At 33.7% G+C, this 21,551-nt stretch overlaps 2 protein-coding genes across 5 annotated transcripts; one reads left to right on the top strand and one right to left on the bottom strand.

The window, feature by feature from the left end:
• Positions 1-78: 78 nt before the first annotated feature.
• LOC120770444 (sentrin-specific protease 8-like) lies at positions 79-20,325 on the bottom strand. 4 transcript variants are annotated; one of them, XM_040097913.1, is made up of 6 exons: positions 20,232-20,325; positions 2,334-2,686; positions 1,606-2,274; positions 1,201-1,504; positions 835-924; positions 79-748 (listed from the first exon to the last, which is right to left on the bottom strand). In XM_040097913.1, exons 2-6 carry the CDS (start codon positions 2,671-2,673, stop codon positions 529-531), a joined length of 1,623 nt encoding a protein of 540 aa, XP_039953847.1. In that variant the 5' UTR covers positions 2,674-2,686; positions 20,232-20,325; the 3' UTR covers positions 79-528. The 4 variants fall into 4 exon arrangements, with proteins under 4 accessions (XP_039953847.1, XP_039953851.1, XP_039953850.1 ...); XM_040097917.1 differs by lacking the exons at positions 79-748; positions 835-924; positions 1,201-1,504; positions 1,606-2,274; positions 2,334-2,686 and adding an exon at positions 17,868-19,223 and having other exon boundaries at positions 20,232-20,312; XM_040097916.1 differs by lacking the exons at positions 79-748; positions 835-924; positions 1,201-1,504; ... (1 more) ...; positions 2,334-2,686; positions 20,232-20,325 and adding exons at positions 17,868-19,220; positions 19,420-19,641.
• On the top strand, positions 13,591-16,701 carry LOC120770443 (fatty-acid amide hydrolase 2-B). Its single transcript, XM_040097912.1, has 3 exons — positions 13,591-14,143; positions 14,220-14,439; positions 15,017-16,701. The coding sequence occupies exons 1-3, from the start codon at positions 13,841-13,843 to the stop codon at positions 16,201-16,203; spliced, it is 1,710 nt and encodes a 569-aa protein (XP_039953846.1). The 5' UTR covers positions 13,591-13,840; the 3' UTR covers positions 16,204-16,701.
• Positions 20,326-21,551: the final 1,226 nt, after the last annotated feature.

The following is a 21,551-nucleotide window of genomic DNA, read 5'->3' on the forward strand; positions in this document are numbered from 1 at the left end:
TGTATTTGTAGTATGTTTTTTGCTACTTCTAGTGATTTGTTAAAATTTTATTAAATTATATACCTAAACATAAAAACAAAAATATTTAACGATAAACAAAAGAGGAAGGAAAAAATTGTGAATGAAAGTTAATTAAATAATAAAGAGTCGATAATGAATATTTTTAAATTGGAAACTATTATTTATTTTTTTAATATCAGTAAGATCATTTCTAGTTTGATATTGTTGAAGCGTCAGAATGTATTCCTTGAAGAATATTTCCGAGTTGACAGTTTTTGACGGCATGAAAATCCGGAGTCATTCCGGTAACGTCGACCCGGCGGTCGTTGGAACGGCAAGATTAAATTTGATCTAGATGTTTAGTCATATATATTTTTACAAAATCTAATTCGAAATTACAATACATTTTCTAAGTAGTAAATAGATAGAAAAAATTGACAAAACTAAAATAACAACAATAATAATGTACTACAATTATATACTGTCCACTTTTCAACTTAATGTGTTATATAAAAACAGCGACTTTATTCAACCTTGAAAAATATGTAAATTTTCCAAATTAAATTTCAACTCCTGCAATATATCCTGAGCTCCTTGGCTAAATGCGCTAGGTCCACATACAGCCACAAAACTTGCATATTCTGGTGTGTTTTTCGTTACTAGCGGGGCGAGTAGCTCGTTGCATATCCGTCCACGTAAACCCGTCCATTCTGCGTCGGCTGCGGAAAGCACATTCACCAATTGGAATCTACATATATTGTAATGTACATGTATATATTACAAACGTATATAACAAATACTTTAATATTGTTTCTACCACAATTACTGCCTCACCTCTCATCAGTTTTTTGCAGCTGTTCCAGCTCACTGTGACACCATATGTCTGCGGGTGTTTTATTGAAGTACATTAAACGTAAATAGTCGCTGTAAAAGTCAAAAAGTGTGAAATTTAACGTTGGTTATTGCTTTTAAGTTCAATTATTGTATCTTAAAAAATATAGAGTTTGCTAAAGCAATTGTTAGTGATTGCTGCATGAGAAAGGCTCATATATTTATTATAGGCGTGGTCAAGAGAACGTCATGCCTATCACGAATATATAATTTGTACCACATTTATGTATTTAAATATATTCTGAAATAAGCTTGAATATGGAAGACTTAAAGCGTAAAATTTGTTGGTTAATATGCATTTTCACTCACATTCGGTTTGCATTTCGTTTAAGCAAATGCTCTATTAAACTTAGCATAGGCGTCAGACCACTGCCAGCAGCGATAAGAGCTATTTGACGATGAGGCAGTAAACGTTGTAGATGAAAATTGCCATGTGGTGTTGATAGTAATAACATCTGACCGATTTGCTTCTGACGCAAATGTGTCGATAGTATGCCCTCAGCGTAGCTTTTAATAAGGAAATTTAAATTTGTACTATTGATTTCATTGTCAGTGCGAGGTTGTGGCAGAACTTTGCCTGGAACAGGTGTGTAACTGCGACGGGTCAATTCGCCTGTGAGTACAAACATATATGTAAGTATATTTGTAAAAATTTTACATGAATATTTTCAAAATCATTATTTTCTTTTATATTTAGAGCATTTATATTCTTACCATTTATTAGCGCCGCCACAGTCATGTGATAGCCAATGGGTAGCACCATCAATGTGTCTTGTATGCCACGCAAGGATAACACGAATGAATCATGATTAAAATCCGTACATTTTACAACTTCATATTCATACTCCAAATCCTCCGTTTCACCCACTACACCTTTCGATACAGTGTATGATCCATACGTTGGCCATAAAGCAGGCTCTATTTTAGTGACCGATACTTCGATTTTACCTGTCTCACTACCAACACGCACCGACTTCGGTGGCCAATCTACTTCGTCATGCAGCTGGAATTCAAATATATGTTGAGCACTGTTTATTTGCACCTGCAATTGTAGGAGCTTAGCACATTTTTGGCGCAACAGCAGACCAGGATTGCAAAGTTGGCGAGTATAAATGTAGATTGTGAGGTCTTGTCGTTTCTGTATCCAGTCAAAACGTGGTACAATTTCGGTGTTTGTGTTTACTGGTTTGTTACTGGACGGTATTTCAAAGTTAGCTGTGGGAACTGGTGTTCTCCCTTCTGGTATGGAACTCATTTTGGACAACGTACGCAATGGACCAACAAAGCATTTCACCAACAATTGTTGATAGTTTACCCAGGCATGTACCTCATCAAAGAGTTTTGTGGCATCTCGTCCAATACCACGCATTAACTCGTCAACACCTGATTAGAGTTAAGAATTAAAAATTCTTTTGGTTTCAAAATGGGCATATTTAACTCACCTCCAGGGTGAAAATCCATGTAACGCGTCACATTGTACACCTTGCCACGTATCGCCATCCAAGCATCCTCGCGAGTATTATGTCGTGCCAACTCGTCGCTATTTACAGGCGTCACACGCCCACCTGTGCCTGCTAAGTCTATACCTGAGTTACCAAGTCGTATCCAATCCATTAGAGAGTGACCAGGCTTGAGCGCGCATTTGTTACGTGGATTGCCAGTAGCGGAACCTGCATTAAGTTTTTGTGGTGCAGTGTTTGCTGGAGCTAGCATTTGACCGACGGTTGTTGTTGTTGGGGGTTGCAGATTGCTCATTGATGATTTCTTATTAATATCGGACATGCTGTATATAAAACTAAAGATGGAAAAGAAAACATACTAGCAATTTTATAAATTTAAGACAAAAACATACAAAATATTACTCTAAGATATTAAATATACTTCAATTAAGTAGACGTATAATTTTTATTTCCTTTTTTGCATTGCCAGGCCTTATAAGAATACGTTTCCGTTATTATATTTCAAAATAATATGGCATCTCATTTCCGCCAACATTCCTATACAACATATCGGCCCTTATGTATGTATATCTGCGTATTTTCCCGACAAACATTATCGTGTGAGTTTTTTCACTTTAGCTCAAGAAATCTTTATGTTTTATCAATTAAAAAATAATAGTTCTGCTAAAAAGCTTTTACTTGCTAAATAGTCTGGCAACATGAACCAATTTCAACAACGAGTAAACGTATATTTTATTGTGCTTTTGAGTGCTCGTTCTCACAGCTATTCTGCGTGTACAAAACTAGCAGCAGCTAGCAGTTATTTAGTTTTTAACGAATCGTTGTACTAATGAAATGTGAGTTAGATTTAAAAAAAAAAAATAATTATATAGATGTATATTTGATTTTTCACGGAATCGCTTATATTATAAATATTTTGTAATTAATACTTTATTTGTGTGTGATATAAAATGAAGGGTGCGGAAAAGGAAGTTGGTGAAAGTGAAAAAAGAGTAATATACCGGCTTCGAAAAACTTGTGAAATGTTTAATGATTTTTAGTGAAAGAAAGAAATAAAAAAGGAAAAAACAAAATTTTCAAAACTAAATGCAAGTGCTATGAAAAATAAACACTCTGTCGTTTGACCATACATATTATGCAATATCTTGGGAACTACTACTAATATTTAATGACTACTTTTCCATTTTTCCATATCCACCTACAAAAGATTTTTACATATGTACATACATACTCTCTGCAAGTTTAACAACGTATTATTGCTTTGTATCGTATATTTCCGTTCATCAGCTAAATAGAATATGTTTTGCATATCATTTTATGCTAAATGATTTTTTAACTAAGCTTTCTTATGAACATACCGGGTATGTACATATGTATGCATATTTACTTGTACAAATCAATTACAAGCAAGGAAAAAGCCGGGTGGCACTTGTGCCAATTTGTTGTATGAAAGTAAAAGTGAAAGAACTCAAACGTGACCTTAATAACTGTCGTCCATATAAGGGCGGCAATATAAAACATGTATACACATATGTATATATGTACGTATGTGTATCAATATATTGTGTACATATACATATGTATGTATGTATGTACATACGTACAATACAAAATTATTTTAGTGTAATTGTCTCGTAGCTTATAACTATTCATCTACCAATACGTATGATAAATATGTATGTATATTTGGATGCAAATGTACTCCTTTGTAATACGACCAACCGTGACAAGAAAAAATAAAAGAACAGCGGTGTATTAAGAAACATTACTCAGTTTTAATTAAAGGCGTCAACAGTATATTTTGTTAGCAAATTAAATTTTCCAAAGTTTTCCACGCCTATTAACAAATAAATAATTAAAATCCGGGCAAACAAATTTTTTTTTCAGTCCCTGTGTATAATAAGCAATATCGTTTCGTTTAATAGTAAGAGACTTCAGAATGATTTGATTTAATTTTTATATGCATATATACATATATTTAATATTTACGTACATATATACATATAAATATACAATTATATTAAATATATTATTAATCAATACAATCAATCAAGCAATAACCTTTCGGCGTTTTTCTTTAGAGCATTTTCTTCATAAGTATATAACTTGTTTCCTTTATTATTCCGCATATGTATGTATATACATACATATATGTAAATGCTCTTTGGTTTCAGATCCAATTTTATCTTATGAAAAGAAAAAAGTAAAGTAATAAAAGAAGCTAGTCAGCCAGCTTTGTTTATTGTTTATACCGAAGATACTTATAAATAATTGTTAAGCAATACGAGAACACAAAGCAATTACATTGTCATACATATGTATAATTACATAGTAGCCTGATGCGCAACAATTCAATGGAAAGTTTCCAGCAACAACATAATAAATGTCAATAGCATTAAATAAAGTAGCACAAAAATGTACGGTGTCAATTTACATACATATGTATGTACATATATGTATAACATTTGTGATTCTTTCAAAAGAAAACTTTTATAATGTCACTTTAGTCTTTGAACTATTTACTAATCAGAACCATTTTGCTTATACATACATATGTGTACATAAAACTTGTATTTCCGGAATTTTCATCTCTTTTTTTATAAAAAATGGTGTTCAAGCTAATTAATATGCTGTAACTTAATATTTACATATGTACATACATGTGTATTCATTTTAAAAAGATTATAGAGTATGCGTAGTCTAGCATGGTAAAATAAATAGAAATTTTTTGAATATTATTAGCGAAAACACAATGTCACGCAAATCCACGTCAGTGCAATAAATGGCATTAACACTTTTATTGAAAATTCGTAAGCGGGGGACTAATGCTTTAATGTTAGATAATCAGTCAAAAAGAATTATTGAGTGGCCATTTGTGTGGTCAGTATGCGTGTGAAAGTTAAATCAATGTGCATATGTAGGCATATGTGCAAACACCAAAAATGTTATGATTTTTCGTTCAATCAAAATAGCATGTAAGTTAAAATTGGAAAACATTAATTTTTTTACTGAAATTCGCTTTGTTGTGCACGCGGATTTAAATAAATGAATTATATGTATGTATATATTTACTGGTTTGTCATAGCTTTTTTAATTTTGAAATAACGCTGCCATTATCAGTAACATAATATGTTACTACAGCCGCACCCTACCAATGTTAGAAAAGAACAACATTTTATTGTTATAATGCCAATATTTTTCTATTTACATACATGATAAGATAAACGCAACGAAACCAAATGTGAAAAGGAAAACTAAAAATAAATTTTACCGGCAAATATGTGGATTATATTTTTTATGTAGGCCCATACATACATACATGCATATGTATTTATGTACATATAAACACACATTTCTATAATCTTTACTTAGTGATGCATAGCTTCAGAAAATCTTGGAATAGGAACAATGTCACTATTGTGCTTCTAATACTATGTTCGGACCGACATTGAAAACACATTTGTATGTTCTGGAATCTAAGTCGTTCGACAATGTGTATTTTCGATGAATTTTCACTGACAACTATCAATCTCTTGCTCTTGCAAGATTGCACGATGACACACAGGCACCGATTATAATGAGTGGAATGTAAGTTTTCAAGTAGTTTTCAGCGAAAACTGTGTTTTCGTTTGACATATTTTATATGGACGAAAACACAAGTTTTCGTGCGAAAACCAGTTTTTCCCACGAAAACATGTTTTCGTTGTCGGTCCGAACGTAGTATTAGAAATTAAATTCATTAATTTAAAAAAAGGAGTACTTTAACGTCTAAAATAGTTAATTTTTTCCCAGTAAAAATAAAATATATGTATAAAATTAAAATACTTAAAATAGTAATTGCAATGAGGTAGTTAATATATATGAAATAATAAATTATTAATAATTCTGTATTTGATCATTATTTAGTAACTATTGATGATTAGTTTATTTCAGGTATTACCATATTTTAAATTTGATTTAGTTGATTTATTTAGTTTTATTACCGGTTATTATAGTCCAGGTAGAAAATATAAGCAAAAGTCGTTAAGAAAATAAACACATTTTTGTATAAACTAAATTATTTCCAATTTCTTCAAATCATTACTTATTCCTTTGCTGGTATTATGAGTCCAAATTTAAATACTAAAATGGACTCAACTCCGGCATATTGATAGATAATGAATGCACCTCTCTAATTATCCTATACCTACATTAAGAAAGCTACATTACTTTGAAATGGTACAATGAAAGTTTAATATATCGTCAAAGTCAGTTATGATGTTTTGATAAAAATTATGAAAACTTTATTTTCCATGGTTAAGAAATTAAAAAAATATCCAACCCTTTAATACAAATTCATAGTAATCAGTGCCAATGATTTCAAAGCCCCTCCCATCAAATTGTTTTATAGAACTACAGCTAAGGCATATACCATAAAAGAATTTTTGAAATAAATATCCAATTTTTAATATCCAAAGGAATGAACCAAATCAGAAATAAATATTTATGTATTATATATAAAAAATGTATCCTTTAAATATATTCTCATTTTCGGAGTTTAATTATGACACAATAAATATTTTTGGAATAACTTTTTCTTTTAGTAAATGGCAAAAAAATTACAATTGTACGTATATTTGAATATAATTTTAACACTAAGTGAATTTGTATTCGTAGATATACATATGTACATACATACATACATATATATTGCTACTTTTGACACATGACGACTACAGCCGTTAAAGTGCATTTAAATCGTAATACAGATACATATACATATATGTACGTATGTGTGTATATCCGTGCATAAAGATAACATGTACTCTTAACACTTGTATCGAGCGTGCAAACAAATATACAAGTGGAAAATGTGATTAAAATTATAATAAATAAAGGGTTTCACAATCAGCACAGAAGTAAACTTAAAATAATTAACACAAAATCATTTCACGATTGTCGTATCAGATTTTTTTTAAAGCGGCATATTACAATCTAAGGGGTCATCTAAAATTTTAACACAGTTGACAAGCTGGTATGAATAAGTAACAGTAGAAAAGCATCTTATGGTGTTCTAGCCGGAATAATTTTTAATTGTCCAAAAAGTTTATGTAGCATGTACTAATGGATGAGTATATGTACATATCGTCACCTAAAATGCAAAATAACGTAACAACATTTTCGGAAATTTACAGTGGCATGAATGAAACACGAAATAAAATGCAACACGAGTGAAAAAAATATATTTATATTAGTTAAAACTGGTTTACATCTGAGCGCAGAACCTGACAAGGTTGGCCATATGTAATATTATGTATGTAATTAGAAGCAGTGAATCGTAATCAATAAGACACCCAATTTCGAATTTTTTTATCATACGTTATTTTGCATTTCAGGCGACGATATGTATGTTCATGCACTTTAAACACAGTTGGGGTACTCACAACGTGTCATAAAGCATGGTAAAATCATAAATTTTTATACTAGTTTAAAATATTTGTTGTTGGATTGCATACTAAAATTCGTTTACGCAAATACAACTCTGAACGCTATGTTTTTGGATCGTTATAACTTATAACTTTATGAGACTATGTGAAACCTCTAAGCCTCTCACTTCAAATCAAAGGGTTGGTATTAATATTTCTGAGCCAGCAAAGGAATAAGCAATATTTTTTCGGTTTAAAAACGCAGTGATTATTTTCAATCAAAGTTCTCTGATCGCCATTCACTTGGGAGTGGCTAGAAACGATTCTTTTACACATGGCTCAAGCAGCTCACGACTTCCGGTCTTTTACCAAGTATCCTCTGGGTAGTCTAAGAACATCCGTTCGAAGGCGCGCTAAAGTGAGAAGGCGAAACATCCCCTACATAGGGTTGTGCGCTGGGTTTGGGACCCGCCACGTAAAAAACTCTACCAATGAAAAACTACCAACAGCCTCGGATGAGAAACCCCCCTTTTGATGACGACCATGGCAAACGAAATAAGGACTACGATATTAGGGCATGCACCTGGAATGTCCGGTCCCTTAATTGGGAAGGTGCCACTGCCCAGCTGGTTGATGTCCTCGTGAAAATAGAGGCTGACATCACCGCCGGCCAAGAAATGCGATGGACGGGACAAGGACAGAGACGAGTAGGTTCTTGTGGCATTTACTACAGTGGCCATATAAAGGAGCGCAAGTTTGGTGTGGGATTCGTGGTGGGAAGGAGACTCCGTCGCCGAGTACTATCATTTACTCCGGTGAATGAACGTGTAGCCACAATCCGCATCAAAGCGAGGTTCTTCAACATATCGCTGACTTGCGCCCACGCCCCGACGGAAGAGAAGGACGATGTGACCAAAGATGCCTTCTATGAGCGCGCTTATGAGAGCTGCCCCCGTCACGATGTCAAAATCGTGCTTGGCGACTTTAACGCCAGGGTGGGCAAAGAAGGTATCTTTGGCACTACGGTAGGTAAATTCAGCCTCCATGACGAAATATCAACAAATTTGTTGAGGCTGATCGACTTCGCCGGGGCCCGAAACAGTGGCGTAGCTACAACTTCGGGCGCCCGGGGCCAAGGATGTTCTGCCGCCCCCCTTTATCTACCTACCTACAAGTTTTTTGAGGTGGTTCGAACAAAAGTGAATTTTTACAAAATATATTCGATATTAATATATAAAATTTTGGAATTAAAAGCCACGCAAATTCTGAAGTTCCAAAATTCTCACAGTACGGTTTTTGAGGAAATTGATAGTAAATTTACAAGACATACGTCCTACTTTTATTAAAGAGAGCGAAGAAAAACGAAGAACAAATTGGATTTTCGCCAGAAAAAGTTTTATTATACATTTCTTCAATGGGACTGGAAGCCTACAAGACGTTAGCGACAGCTTTAAGAATACTACTCACTATACCTGTATCAGTTGCATCTTGTGAAAGATCTTTTAGCAAACTTAAATTGATCGAATCTTACTTGAGATCGACCATGAGTCAGAGTAGACTGTCCAATCTTGCGATTCTCTCAATAGAATGTGAAACTGCTTCAACTTCAAATTACAATGATATGATATGTGATTTTGCAGCGATCAAAGCTAGAAAAGTGCATCTTTAAGTTCTATCACTATTTTTAAGAAAGATTTAAGCCAAAAGATATAAAACAAATTCAAAGACTGAAGAATATTCGAGTAAAAAATAATATTTTTCATTGTTATTCAGATTATTACATTGTGAGTGTACAACTCTTTATCTTTTATAATAAATTTTGTAATAAAATTTGTTGAAGTATTTTTCTGAATATTAAAAAAACAGCGAAGATCGTTTTTCCGCCCCCAAGACGTTGCGCCCGGGGCGACGGCCCCCGTCGGGAAGAACCTCTCCGAGCCATTCGATATCAAACGAGGTTTCAGACAAGGCGACTCCCTATCGTGCGACTTCTTCAATCTGCTGCCGGAGAAAATAATTCGAGCTGCAGAACTTAATCGAGCAGGTACAATTTTTTATAAGAGTGTACAGCTGCTGGCGTATGCCGATGATATTGGCGCGGGTGGTGAGCCGTTAGTTCTGCTTTCTCTAGACTGGACAAGGAAGCAAACCAAATGGGTCTGGTAGTGAACGAGAGCAAGACGAAATATCTCCTGTCATCAAACAAACAGTCGTCGCACTCGCGACTTGGCTCTCACGTCACTGTTGACAGTCATAACTTTAAAGTTGTAGATAATTTCGTCTATTTTGGAACCAGCATCAACACCACCAACAATGGCAGCCTGGAAATCCAACGCAGGATAACTCTTGCCAACAGGTGCTACTTCAGACTGAGTAGGCAATTGAAAAGTAAAGTCCTTTCATGACGAACAAAAATCAAACTCTATAAGTCGCTCATAATTCCCGTCCTGCTATATGGTGCAGAGGTTTGGACGATGACATCAACTGATGAGTCGACGTTGCGAGTTTTCGAGAGAAAAGTTCTGCGAAAGATTTATGGTCCTTTGCGCATTGGCCACGGCGAATATCGCATTCGATGGAACGATGAGCTGTACGAGATATATGACGACATTGACATAGTTCAGCAAATTAAAAGACAGCGGCTACGCTGGCTAGGTCATGTTGTCCGGATGAACGAAAACACTCTAGCTCTGAAAGTATTCGACGCAGTGCCCGACGGGGGAAGCAGAGGAAGACCTCCACCCCGTTAGAAGGACCAGGTGGAGAAGGACCTGGCTACGCTTGGAATATCCAATTGGCGCCACGTAGCGAAAAGAAGAAACGACTGGCGCCCTGTTGTTAACTCGGCTATAATCGCGTAAGCGCCCTGTTGTTAACTCGGCTATAATCGCGTAAGCGGTGTCTACACCCATTAAGAAGAAGAAGATTATTTTCAATGGTTATTCCTATTTACGTCTATTAGTTTGAAACAATTTCAAAACTAATTTGGCTAGTTCGATCAAAATAACTGTGAACCCACGAACCTTGGATTGGCAAAAAATCGACATGTGAGAGCAGGATTGGCCTGTCGATGCACACCTCTATTTCTATTATTTAGCAAAAACCAGTTATACAAAGTTTTCAAAGCGGTTATGAATAAATTTTTGGAAGTATGTACAGAGCAATACGTCATAAATTTCAATGGGGACTTCAAGTGGACAAAATACGAAACATGTTTAGCAACGCTCGTATAAACGGAGTGTCCACATTGCCAAAGATTGTTCCAGCTCATCTTAACTTTATTATTTATCTATCAATTAGTTTTGATCTTTGAATCGGACTCGGGCACTTGACGACGGAAGTCAACAACCGATACATATACAAATTTATGCTAATTTGCGCAAAATCATGCAAACAAAAATGAACAGCATACCCAACAAGTCAGCCATATAGTCGGCAAATATTGTAACGAGACTAATAATATATACTTTAAAATAGACAATTGCGAAAAAAACGGAATTTTCATTTGCCAAAGGTGTTTTTACCAAACACAAATTGTGAAATAACAAACGCAATTTCATAACTTTCATCAATGACGTGAAATAAATACACTACGTAGAATTTAATAAATGCCACTAAACTAGTTTTACACGCTACGCGCAACAAGTAACTATACTTCATAATCTATGCATATGTAACTACCTCTACACTAGGTGTCTTGTAGCTTCTCAATCAGTCATGCGGAATTTTCGGGTTTTCATACAATACATATTCCAGCAACATCTAGCGTCAGTAACAACCCGCCAGCCACTCACACACTCAGCGCGTCAAGCACATTGCTTTTTGGTTGGCTGCTCGTTCATTCGTTCGGCAACGACAAGTGTGCCCACTACTCTTCAAGAATGAGGAAATCTGCTAGGCACGGGATTGCAGCCTTTGGTATGCGCCGCAGACAAAGCTCTTTACATTCAAATACACACATACAATATAATACAAATACTACTATATTCAGCCGTTGTAAATATACATATGTATGTAGTATGTGTGTAATCCCTGCTGCTGGTTTATCCATAATTTCTCCGTATCTTTTATTTAATTCAGTTCCATTTGAGTTTTCGCTTTGCGAGGTTTGGTATTCCTGCTTCATACTGTTCATACAATATAAACAAACATATATACATAGTATATACTTAGGTATGGACAAACACATACATATGTACTTATCTAATAGTATAGTTGTGGCGAAAGGTATATACATACATATGTATGTTTGTGGTGCTTGTATACGACTTTTGGAACTTTGGGCAATTCTATTGTAAACTCTTGCATGGCAGCATTTTTTGTTTGTTTCGTATTTTTGTTGCAATTATTTTCTTTGTTTGTGTATTGTATAATGTATATTTGTTGTTATAATGCTGTTTGGTTGGTTTAATTCATCTCAAGCCTTTGTATGCGAACTAGAAGTGGTGAGTCAGTGTGATGTGTTGTTCAAATAATAAACACAAGAACATACATACATATGTACATACATATGTATGTGTGCAAATATACAAAAGTTTATTGAATAACAAAACAATGCATGCGCGTCTGTAAATATTCTACAAAAATTCGCAATTTGTCAGTTTACCTGTAATCAGATCCGTGTACCTTTTAAAATTAATATACATATGTACATACATATACGTAAGTGTGTACATATGCATATGGCTGCAATTGCACACCTCGCAGTGAATTTTAATAGTTTATAGGTGCTTAATCATTGCGCAATGAAATTAAATCGATACGGTATGAAAACATCATAGAAATTCATTAAACGAATGGAATGATAATGTTACGCTAGTATAGGATATGTGTTTTCAATATTAAGGTGTACCAACAGTGTGTGGAAACTGAAATGTTTTATGCCTGGTCCATATAAACTTTTTTGTATCATCAAAACGTATATAAAGGCGAATCGAACCGTATTAAATCAAACAAGCTCTGATCGCATTAAAATTGTACAGCAAGAAATTTACACGTACATAGGTAGAGATATCGTTTGATAACACACTCTTGGATAACTTTGTTATAGCTATATACGTATGTATGTACGTATGTACATGTTTTGACAATAAAACAATAATCAGATGTAACGAGTAGAGGGATGGCAAATATAGGTCGATTACATTGCTTTTAATGAGAACATATAGTATGTAGCTCTGGTGTACGTCCACAGCAACTTTCGAAAATGTTTCATTTTGTTTGAAGAAGAACAATTAGATTTCGGCAACTATATTTACCAGCGAAAATTACACAAGTAATTTCAACATAAGTATATTTTCTCTCTTAGAACATTATTTTTTTCTTCCCTCGTTTTTTGAATATGAGAATGTATATTTGTTGTTTATAATAATTAATGTTTGTTTTTAAATTATAATATTAAACAAGAATTTGTTTTTGCTTTCTCAAAGTAGGTCATAAAAAAATTTATTTATTTTATTTTTCTTAGAAAAATTAAAATTTACAATAGTTTATTTACTGCCTTTCGGAACTAAAATAGTTAATATGTACATACATATATACACCTGCGGCCACTCACAATTTACCATTCAATATTTTCATGTATTTATAGCGGTAGCGATATGTTATTTATCAAAAATATTAAAAATTAAAAATAAAACACATTCAGCTGTAGACCAAATAATTTGAAAGACTTAAGACTTACAAAATGAGCTCGATTTTTTTTTTTTTAATTTAATATATACCATAATTAAAATAAATGTTTTCTTCTATTTTTTATAATTAAAACACATAGTTTAGTCGCGTTACTAATTTAAAAACAATAAAATCAGCAAAGAGAAGTTAATTTGTGTTTCAAGTCTACTGAAACATTTCTTAACCAATTTTTACTAAAACCTTTAGTATTTTTTATTACGACTACTAGAAATATAGAAACTTTACACAGACGTCGAATGGCCACAGGCATATAATACAACAACATTCCGCAATACTGCAAGGCAGTTCAAAATCCTACAAATCAATATACACTATTGAAAGTACAAAAATTCCATTGTAAACATTTAAATAAAAATAAAAAAATTAAATCATAAATAAAAGGTTAAAAACATGACGGAAACTAATGCATTTAATAATGATGAGAAATCGAAAAGAAGTCGGCGGCACAGTAGTCGTCGACACAGCACCAGCAGCAGCGTTAGCAGCGGCAAAGGTGGTAAACGGCACCGCGCACGTAAAGGTTGCTCAATCGGCGCATTCATTGGTCAACTACTCTTCAATTTTATTAGCAAAATCATACGCCTCATATTCCAACTGATCTATGGTGTAAAGGGTGAAACTATGCCTACCATCACTGATCCCGTTTTGCTCGAATCTGCCACATCGCTAGCGCGTAAGATACGCAAAAAGGAGGTGAGCTCTTCCATTTATTCTGCGTATATGAGAATTTCTAACTTTATTTTTTTTTAACATTTTTCGGAAAAAATAGTTGTCGAGCGTGCAAGTAATGGAATCATTTATACGCCGGATTAAAGATGTAAATCCGAAGCTCAATTGCTGTGTGGACAATCGATTTGATGAGGCGCTGAAAGAGGCTGCCGAAGCTGATGAACTCATCAAATCCGGCAAATACACCGAGGAGGAATTAGAGAAGACGAAACCATATTTGGGTGTGCCAATATCAACTAAGGATTGCATTGCGGTGAAAGGTTATTCGATTATTTTTATTTCTTATGAATTTCGTTATTCGAATGTTATGTATTATCAAGAGTTAATCTTTTAAGTTCCAGTTATTTATTTATGTTTAATTTAGTATACAGTCGCAGTTTAGAATTTCTCTGTATACGTGATGTCATATTTTAGACCGATGAATATTGAGCAGAACCAGGAGTTATCAAACTGAGATTAGCCAGATTGGGATAACCAGTAAAAAAATACTTAAAGAAAGAAATGTAGTTCACATTCTTGCTCGTAAGCCTTAAGTTTCCTGGTAAAATTCAGTCACGCTTATTTATTTTAAAATAGAACTTTGTAAACGAACAAACTTCAATATTCAAATCTCCACATGGTGGATGAATTTTGTGGGGAAAATATTTTATGTTATCAATCCTAAAACTTAAATTATTTCAATATTATCGGACCTTACCGGAGTTAATATTGAAAGTAATATAAGTATGTGGTCATTGTTAAGTAGATGCATAATGCAGCAAAAATTTAATATTTAATTTCAAAAATACATATATTTCGATAGTTATAGTAGAATAAATCTTTCACAACTATTTTCAGGTCTTCTGCACACTGCCGGTCTGTATGCACGTAGAGATGTGCGCGCTACTGAAGACGCCACTGCCATGTCATTGATGCGACAGGCAGGTGCTATACCCTTCGCGATCACAAACATCTCGGAAGTCTGCATGTGGTGGGAGAGCAACAATGTCGTGCACGGACGCACGCGCAATGCATACGACTCAAATCGCATTGTCGGTGGTTCAAGCGGCGGTGAAGGTTGCATACAATCAGCAGCCGCTTCACCTTTTGGTCTTGGTTCCGACATAGGCGGCTCTATACGCATGCCAGCATTCTTCAATGGTGTGTTTGGTCATAAACCCAGCAAATTAATCGTTTCCAATAAAGGCCAATTTCCAATGCCGTTCACCGATGAGCAAAACTCGTTTTTAGGTATTGGGCCTATGTCACGTTTTGCTGAGGACCTAAAGCCCATGCTGCGCATTATTGCTGGCGAAAAGGCCAAGGAATTGCGTTTAGACGAGCCAGTCGATTTGCAAAAGGTACGCTTCTTCTATCAGGAGAGCGATGGTGGCGGTCGCTTGGTTTCGCCTGTGGACCCCGATCTTTTGACTGGCATGCAACGTGCCGTACAACATTTGCGACAGAAATTGAAGCCTGTTTCGGTAGAAAAGGTACAATTGGAGCAATTTCGTCAGTCGACTATAATTTGGTTTGCCAATATGAAGGATGATTCAGGCTATACATTCGCACATCAACTGGGTGATCTCAAAGTCGCTATAAATCCTTACTTGGAGCTGGTAAAATGGGTATTCGGAGCTTCCAAGCATACATTTATTGGTTTGATAACCGCAATTATGGATAGAACGCAAGTGCAATATGGTTCGAGCAAATACAAGCATATGGTCAAGAAGCGTGATGAATTGCGTGCCGAAATGCAAGAGCTACTTGGCGAAGATGGTGTTCTTCTCTATCCTACACATCCTACCGTTGCACCATACCACAATGAACCCATCTTCCGACCCATCAACTTTTCCTATACAGGCATTGTAAATGTATTGGGTTTCCCCGCCACTGCCGTGCCTCTGGGGCAACTCGGGAGCGAAGGTGTGCCTTTGGGCTTACAGGTGATTGCCAATTTCAATAACGATAGGCTGTGTCTGGCAGTTGCCGAAGAATTGGAACGCGCTTTCGGTGGTTGGGCGCGTCCCGAAGTGAAAGTTTAAAAGTAGTTCTAAGCTTGCCGATGTCACAAGATTAGTTAATATCTAATTATATAATGTTATACTACCTATATTACTTATGTACATGTAAAGTTCTTAAAGTGAGGTTTTGTTTTTATATATGTGTAAATATTTGGAACAACGCAGGCATAGATATGCATACGTACATATGTTATGAAAAGAAATTATATTTTTTATGCAGATTTAATGAGATTTATGCACGCCAATTTGTATGTATTTATGTGTACGTGTGCATGTCGAATTGTCTTTGATATACAACTTAAATTATATACGACTCCATAAGTAAGATGTAATTTAATGAATACATATATACACGTAACTTTACATCCATATATACAAGTAACTGTTAAGCATTTAAATGCGTTAAATAGACTAACATGTTGGTATTGCAATAAGTTACCAGTAAACTGTATTTAAATATATACGTGAATTTGTTTGTATTAAAGTAAATATTTTTATAAAATAAAATATGTATGTGTATCCGTAAAGGTAGAATTATTTACAAGGAAAAAGTGCTTTTTGTTACTGAATATATCTTCTTAATTGGCGTAGACACCGCTTACGCGATTATAGCCGAGTTAACAACAGCGTCTCTCATCCGAGGCTGGTTATAGCTATTCACTGGGGGTGTTTTTTTACATGGCGGATTCCAAACCCAGCGCACAACCCTATATAGGGGAATATGTACAATAATATAAAATACAAAACGTTATTGTATTTTCTTTACATGACCGGTCTTATTCGTTTGTGAGAGCGCATCTGAAGAGAAGAGACGCTCTTATAATTGATTTGGGGATGGGTATTACTGAAATATATATAAAAGGCAAAATGTGATATTGTTTTGCGGACAGTTGGGATTGGTACAGTGTAAATTTTTAGCTTTTCCTTCCCAAAGGATTATTTTCCCCATAATAAACAAGGCTGTTAAACTTTATGAGGATAGGGTTTCGACATTCAATCAAAAAATTTTCAAACCAAACGAGAGTAAAATAGCTTATAATATATATATGTATATATATATATAATATAATAATTTGAATTTCGACTTCAAAATATACTATCCGATAATGCCACAAAAAAACCGATTTTTCGGACATTTCGCACTGAGATTGGCTAAGAGGATTACATGTATATGTACAGCTGTATGAACGAGCGATTTAAAAACTCATCTCGAGATTTTATTGAGTTTAGATTCGCTATCCATCGTAAGAATGGTTCATATTCCGCAATATAGTTGATGAAGCTAGTAATTATCAATTAAAAATTCTTCATAAAAATATTATTTAAGTTTGCCAATAGCCCATAAATGACATAATGCATATTTTTTCGTGATACGAGTTGTAGTTTTTATTAAAAATTATAGTGAATTATTTCTAAAACTAAAAAAACATTTGAAGTGTACAATTATAATTAAGGGTAAGGAAAATGCGTTTTAACCCATACAATATTTGTATGCGTTGGTTGCATGCAAAATCATTTCAGTGTAATATCAATTACTATGTTTTGAGAGTCTATGTATGTTTAAGTCGTGCTATGCACATATTGGAGAAATAAATTATACATATGTTTGCGTAAAGCATTTTTAAGGGAATAGTTAGCAGTAGGAACTTAGCGGCAATTCATTGTTTGAAAAAAGTGAAGCATAAAACTAATATAGCCTAATATTACAGGGTTAAAATGTTGCTTTTTCACATTCCTTTTATAATGTATGTTCGTATGTATATGCTCATTGTATTTTAGTTACATATATTTTATATATGGTACTCGATATATAAGAATCCCTTTGCATAAAATTTAAATTATGGTTTAATATAAATTTTTTTTTTATTTATTTTATACCTTTTCAAAAGGATTTTAGTTTGGAAATTAGAAAGTCTACATTTTTCAAATCGATGTTTTCTCGAAATTTATATATCTTGTATTATCTTACATACTTATAAAACAAGGTTTTATTTCAAGTCAGTAGATTATCATTTTTAACTCGGTGTCACTGCAATTTTTAATACAGAAGATACTAGTTTACTATTTTCGTTTATTTCTATATCTATCCCTGTGCTTTCCTAATATAAAAAATAATTACTTTTTAGCGATCATTTTTCGTTCGTTTCTTTAACAGCCGCTATCAGATTATATCTCACCGTACATTTCGGTGCAGTAAAGCCTTTAATTTCTTCATCTTACGTAATTGTTACAGAATTGTTTATACCTTTCCTCCCAATGATTGAATTAATTTCAATAGTTCGGATCGTTTTGCGCTTATTATATCCTGATGTAGTGGTCCTACACCCTCCACACACTCATATCTGTTAACATAGTCGGCTATGTTGTCTGTCATACATATAACATGTATGCCACAATCGTATCCATTTGCTTGTTGCAAGCAACGTATGGGTTTTATATGGCATTGGCGGCAATTCAAGGCAACTTTAATTTGATGTACGAATTGTTGAGATGCTAACGAGTTATTGTTACCCCACGAATCAAAATGGAAGAACGTCTTTTCCGGCCGTGAAAATACCAAGAGTGACCAGTGTGTACCACCCGCTTGTGTGGATTCATTGTCGTTGAGTGCAAAAAAAATAAATTGTTTTCGTGGCGCTTCCAATTGGTTGAGTACGGTTTCCAATTCGTCATCATCTGTTAGTTTCATACATTGTGTTACTTCCGGAGCGACAAACAATAAATCCGGATTATTTTTGTATTTTACCTTTTCCAGGTATTCATAATAAAATGAAAGTATTTGGTCGTTCAACCAATGCGGTCCTTGTAGTAATTGTACATCGCTCATACGAAGGCATGTGTCGTTAAAGCTAAGCGCTATAGGATCGGCGTGCGTGTAGGAACTCATTTTCACCGTTGCTTCTCCCAATGTCCGAGTGCTACCTCTGCTCTTGCACTTTAACTGCCAATTCCCTTGATTTAGTGTTCTCTTCTACACGTCGTATGATAATGCTTTAGGCTTGAGATAACTTTTGTCAAGTTACATTTACTTTTTCTTTCTGCTGCATTAATATCGTTGTAAATGTCGTCAAGGCGTTTCAAATCATTCATTTACATACACAAGTATATATACATACATATATAAATTATCGTATAGTTGTGGTTTGTTACATGAAAACATGAAATTTTAATATGAATAGTTATTATTAACGGCTTTTTCAATAGTTATGAAATTTTGATTGCTATAACACATTTTACCTAGTTTGATATTGTACGCAAAACAGCTTTGCAGCTTGCTTTTTCTTTCAATTTCATAAAATATATAGAAACGTAAACTTAAAAACCACTTTTACTTTTTTGTGGACAATTGCTTTTTGCGAATTAAAACGCAATAAAAAGAACAAAAAAAAAATGCAATTCTCACTCTTCTATTTTGTTCTAGGCTTCGTTTTTTGCATCAAGCAATGCGGAAAAATATATGAGGCTATAAACGCCGGTACGAATTCAAGCGGCGAATTAATAAATATATGGCAGCTATGCAATGTGCTTGTTGCCAACCCTTTAAGAATGGCGAAGGTTAATATATTACACTTTAATAAATACTTTAATGTTTATGGCTGAATGTCAAAAACATCTGATTTATAAATCACCAACGGCAGTAAGAACACTGTTGGGTTATGAAATGCTTAAAGGTAATCTGATCCCTATAATTTTCGGTCTGAACATGGTATAACAAGAGGTTAGCTTCGAATGCGGATTAGAAACTTTAGAGGCTTTACAATTGTATTTTTTTAAATTAACTTAGCTTTGTTAAGTGAGTTTTTAAAACCTAAAGAACTGTGGCGTATGTAAATAAAGTTTACGAAAAGTTTAACATCAATTATATTTTTACTAATATATAACTTTCCTTTAAATAAGAATATAGGCAACTCTAAGCAAAAAGATACCAAAACAAAATTCAAATTGGCGAGTGTTCTACACTTGCTTCTCCATCCGCGAAAAGTGAAAAAATATCAATGGCAAGAATTGTAAAAAATAGCAATGTCAATGAGAGTGTCAGGAAAACTTACCAAAGTTTGTTTGATTATTATTGCACTATACGGAGTCTTATTACACAGATTAGAACCATATAATTATAAGCAAGTACTTTATTTATATAGTGTATTATGATGACTTCTAAGAGAATGAAGAAAAACAAATATTCTACAGCTGTTTGAACGAATTCGCCGAATTTTTATAAAGAAGGATACAGAGTTGCATGCTACAACATTAACCCTTAATAGAGACATAATTTAAATGAATTATTTTCGGCGTTTTTAAGCAATCATAAAAGAGTTATAAAAAACCATTTAGTAAATAGTCAAAATGTTTTGAATGTTCAATATTTCTTTTAATTACCTCTCAGTTTAAGTATATGGATTTCAAATACTTTTTTTAATTTTTATTTATGCATTATAAATTTCTATTAAAACTGTGCAGCTCATATGCATATGTATGTAGATTTTATCTGCATACTTTTCTATTTATTAAGTTAATTAGATGCAATTAATTTCTTTATACATATTTATGAACATACGTACGTCCATTCGAACTCTCATTTAAGGTTTTCCTAACACTTTAAATGATGAATGATGCAATAGAGGTTCGTTGTTTCATCAATGTTGTTTTTCTATTTAGCGATTAAAAGATTACAAATAGCCCGGCATGTAATTTTTAAGAAATGTTAAACTTTTATTATTTTTTTTGTAAAATTATCTAAACACCTTTTAATATTTATTTAAATTTCATATTATGAGTGTTCGCACACGTTATATCTAAGATATTTTTTTATTTTTAGCTCTGTTTAAAAATATTTATTATCTTCAAATCATTTTTGCTTTGCTAAACATAAAAAACTAGTCAAAACAAGATTTTGTTTTTTCAATTCTTATCTATTTAGAAACGATATTTACACCTATATAAGTTTATATATAAGTAGCTGAAAAAATAATTAAAACTAAACAAAAAATCCACCAAAAAAAACAATATATACATTTACATGACCAAGACCAAGCATAAATTAACTATTATCTAAACGGACCCATTATAAGCATTGCAACTGCACAAATCCTCATGCTTAATTTGAAAATATGTCTACATGTCTGTCAAAAAGTACACAACAAAACCATGTTGTATGGGTATTGTATATTGAACACAATTGCTGAGACACGATTCTAAATACATATGTATGTACATATCGTTATCAGTGAAATATTATTTAATTTTTTATGATTTCGTGTCTCTTCGCGTGCAAATATATGCACCAACAATAATAAACACATCGAAAACAAAGACAATCGTCGGCGAATTTCTCAACAAAATGTAGCGGTTCAAAATGTAGCGCTTTTTCC

This window comes from Bactrocera tryoni, chromosome 3 (assembly GCF_016617805.1).
Source record: "Bactrocera tryoni isolate S06 chromosome 3, CSIRO_BtryS06_freeze2, whole genome shotgun sequence".
Classification (NCBI taxonomy): Eukaryota; Metazoa; Arthropoda; class Insecta; order Diptera; family Tephritidae; genus Bactrocera; species Bactrocera tryoni.

Coding starts and splice junctions, on each gene's coding strand:
- LOC120770444 (XM_040097913.1), bottom strand. CDS start 2,673: ATGTCCGATATTAATAAGAAATCATCAATGAGCAATCTGCAACCCCCA. Junction 1,505..1,605: donor TGTGGCGGCGCTAATAAATG/GTAAGAATATAA, acceptor TTGTACTCACAG/GCGAATTGACCCGTCGCAGT. Junction 925..1,200: donor AAACGAAATGCAAACCGAAT/GTGAGTGAAAAT, acceptor TGACTTTTACAG/CGACTATTTACGTTTAATGT.
- LOC120770443 (XM_040097912.1), top strand. CDS start 13,841: ATGACGGAAACTAATGCATTTAATAATGATGAGAAATCGAAAAGAAGT. Junction 14,144..14,219: donor GTAAGATACGCAAAAAGGAG/GTGAGCTCTTCC, acceptor CGGAAAAAATAG/TTGTCGAGCGTGCAAGTAAT. Junction 14,440..15,016: donor GGATTGCATTGCGGTGAAAG/GTTATTCGATTA, acceptor AACTATTTTCAG/GTCTTCTGCACACTGCCGGT.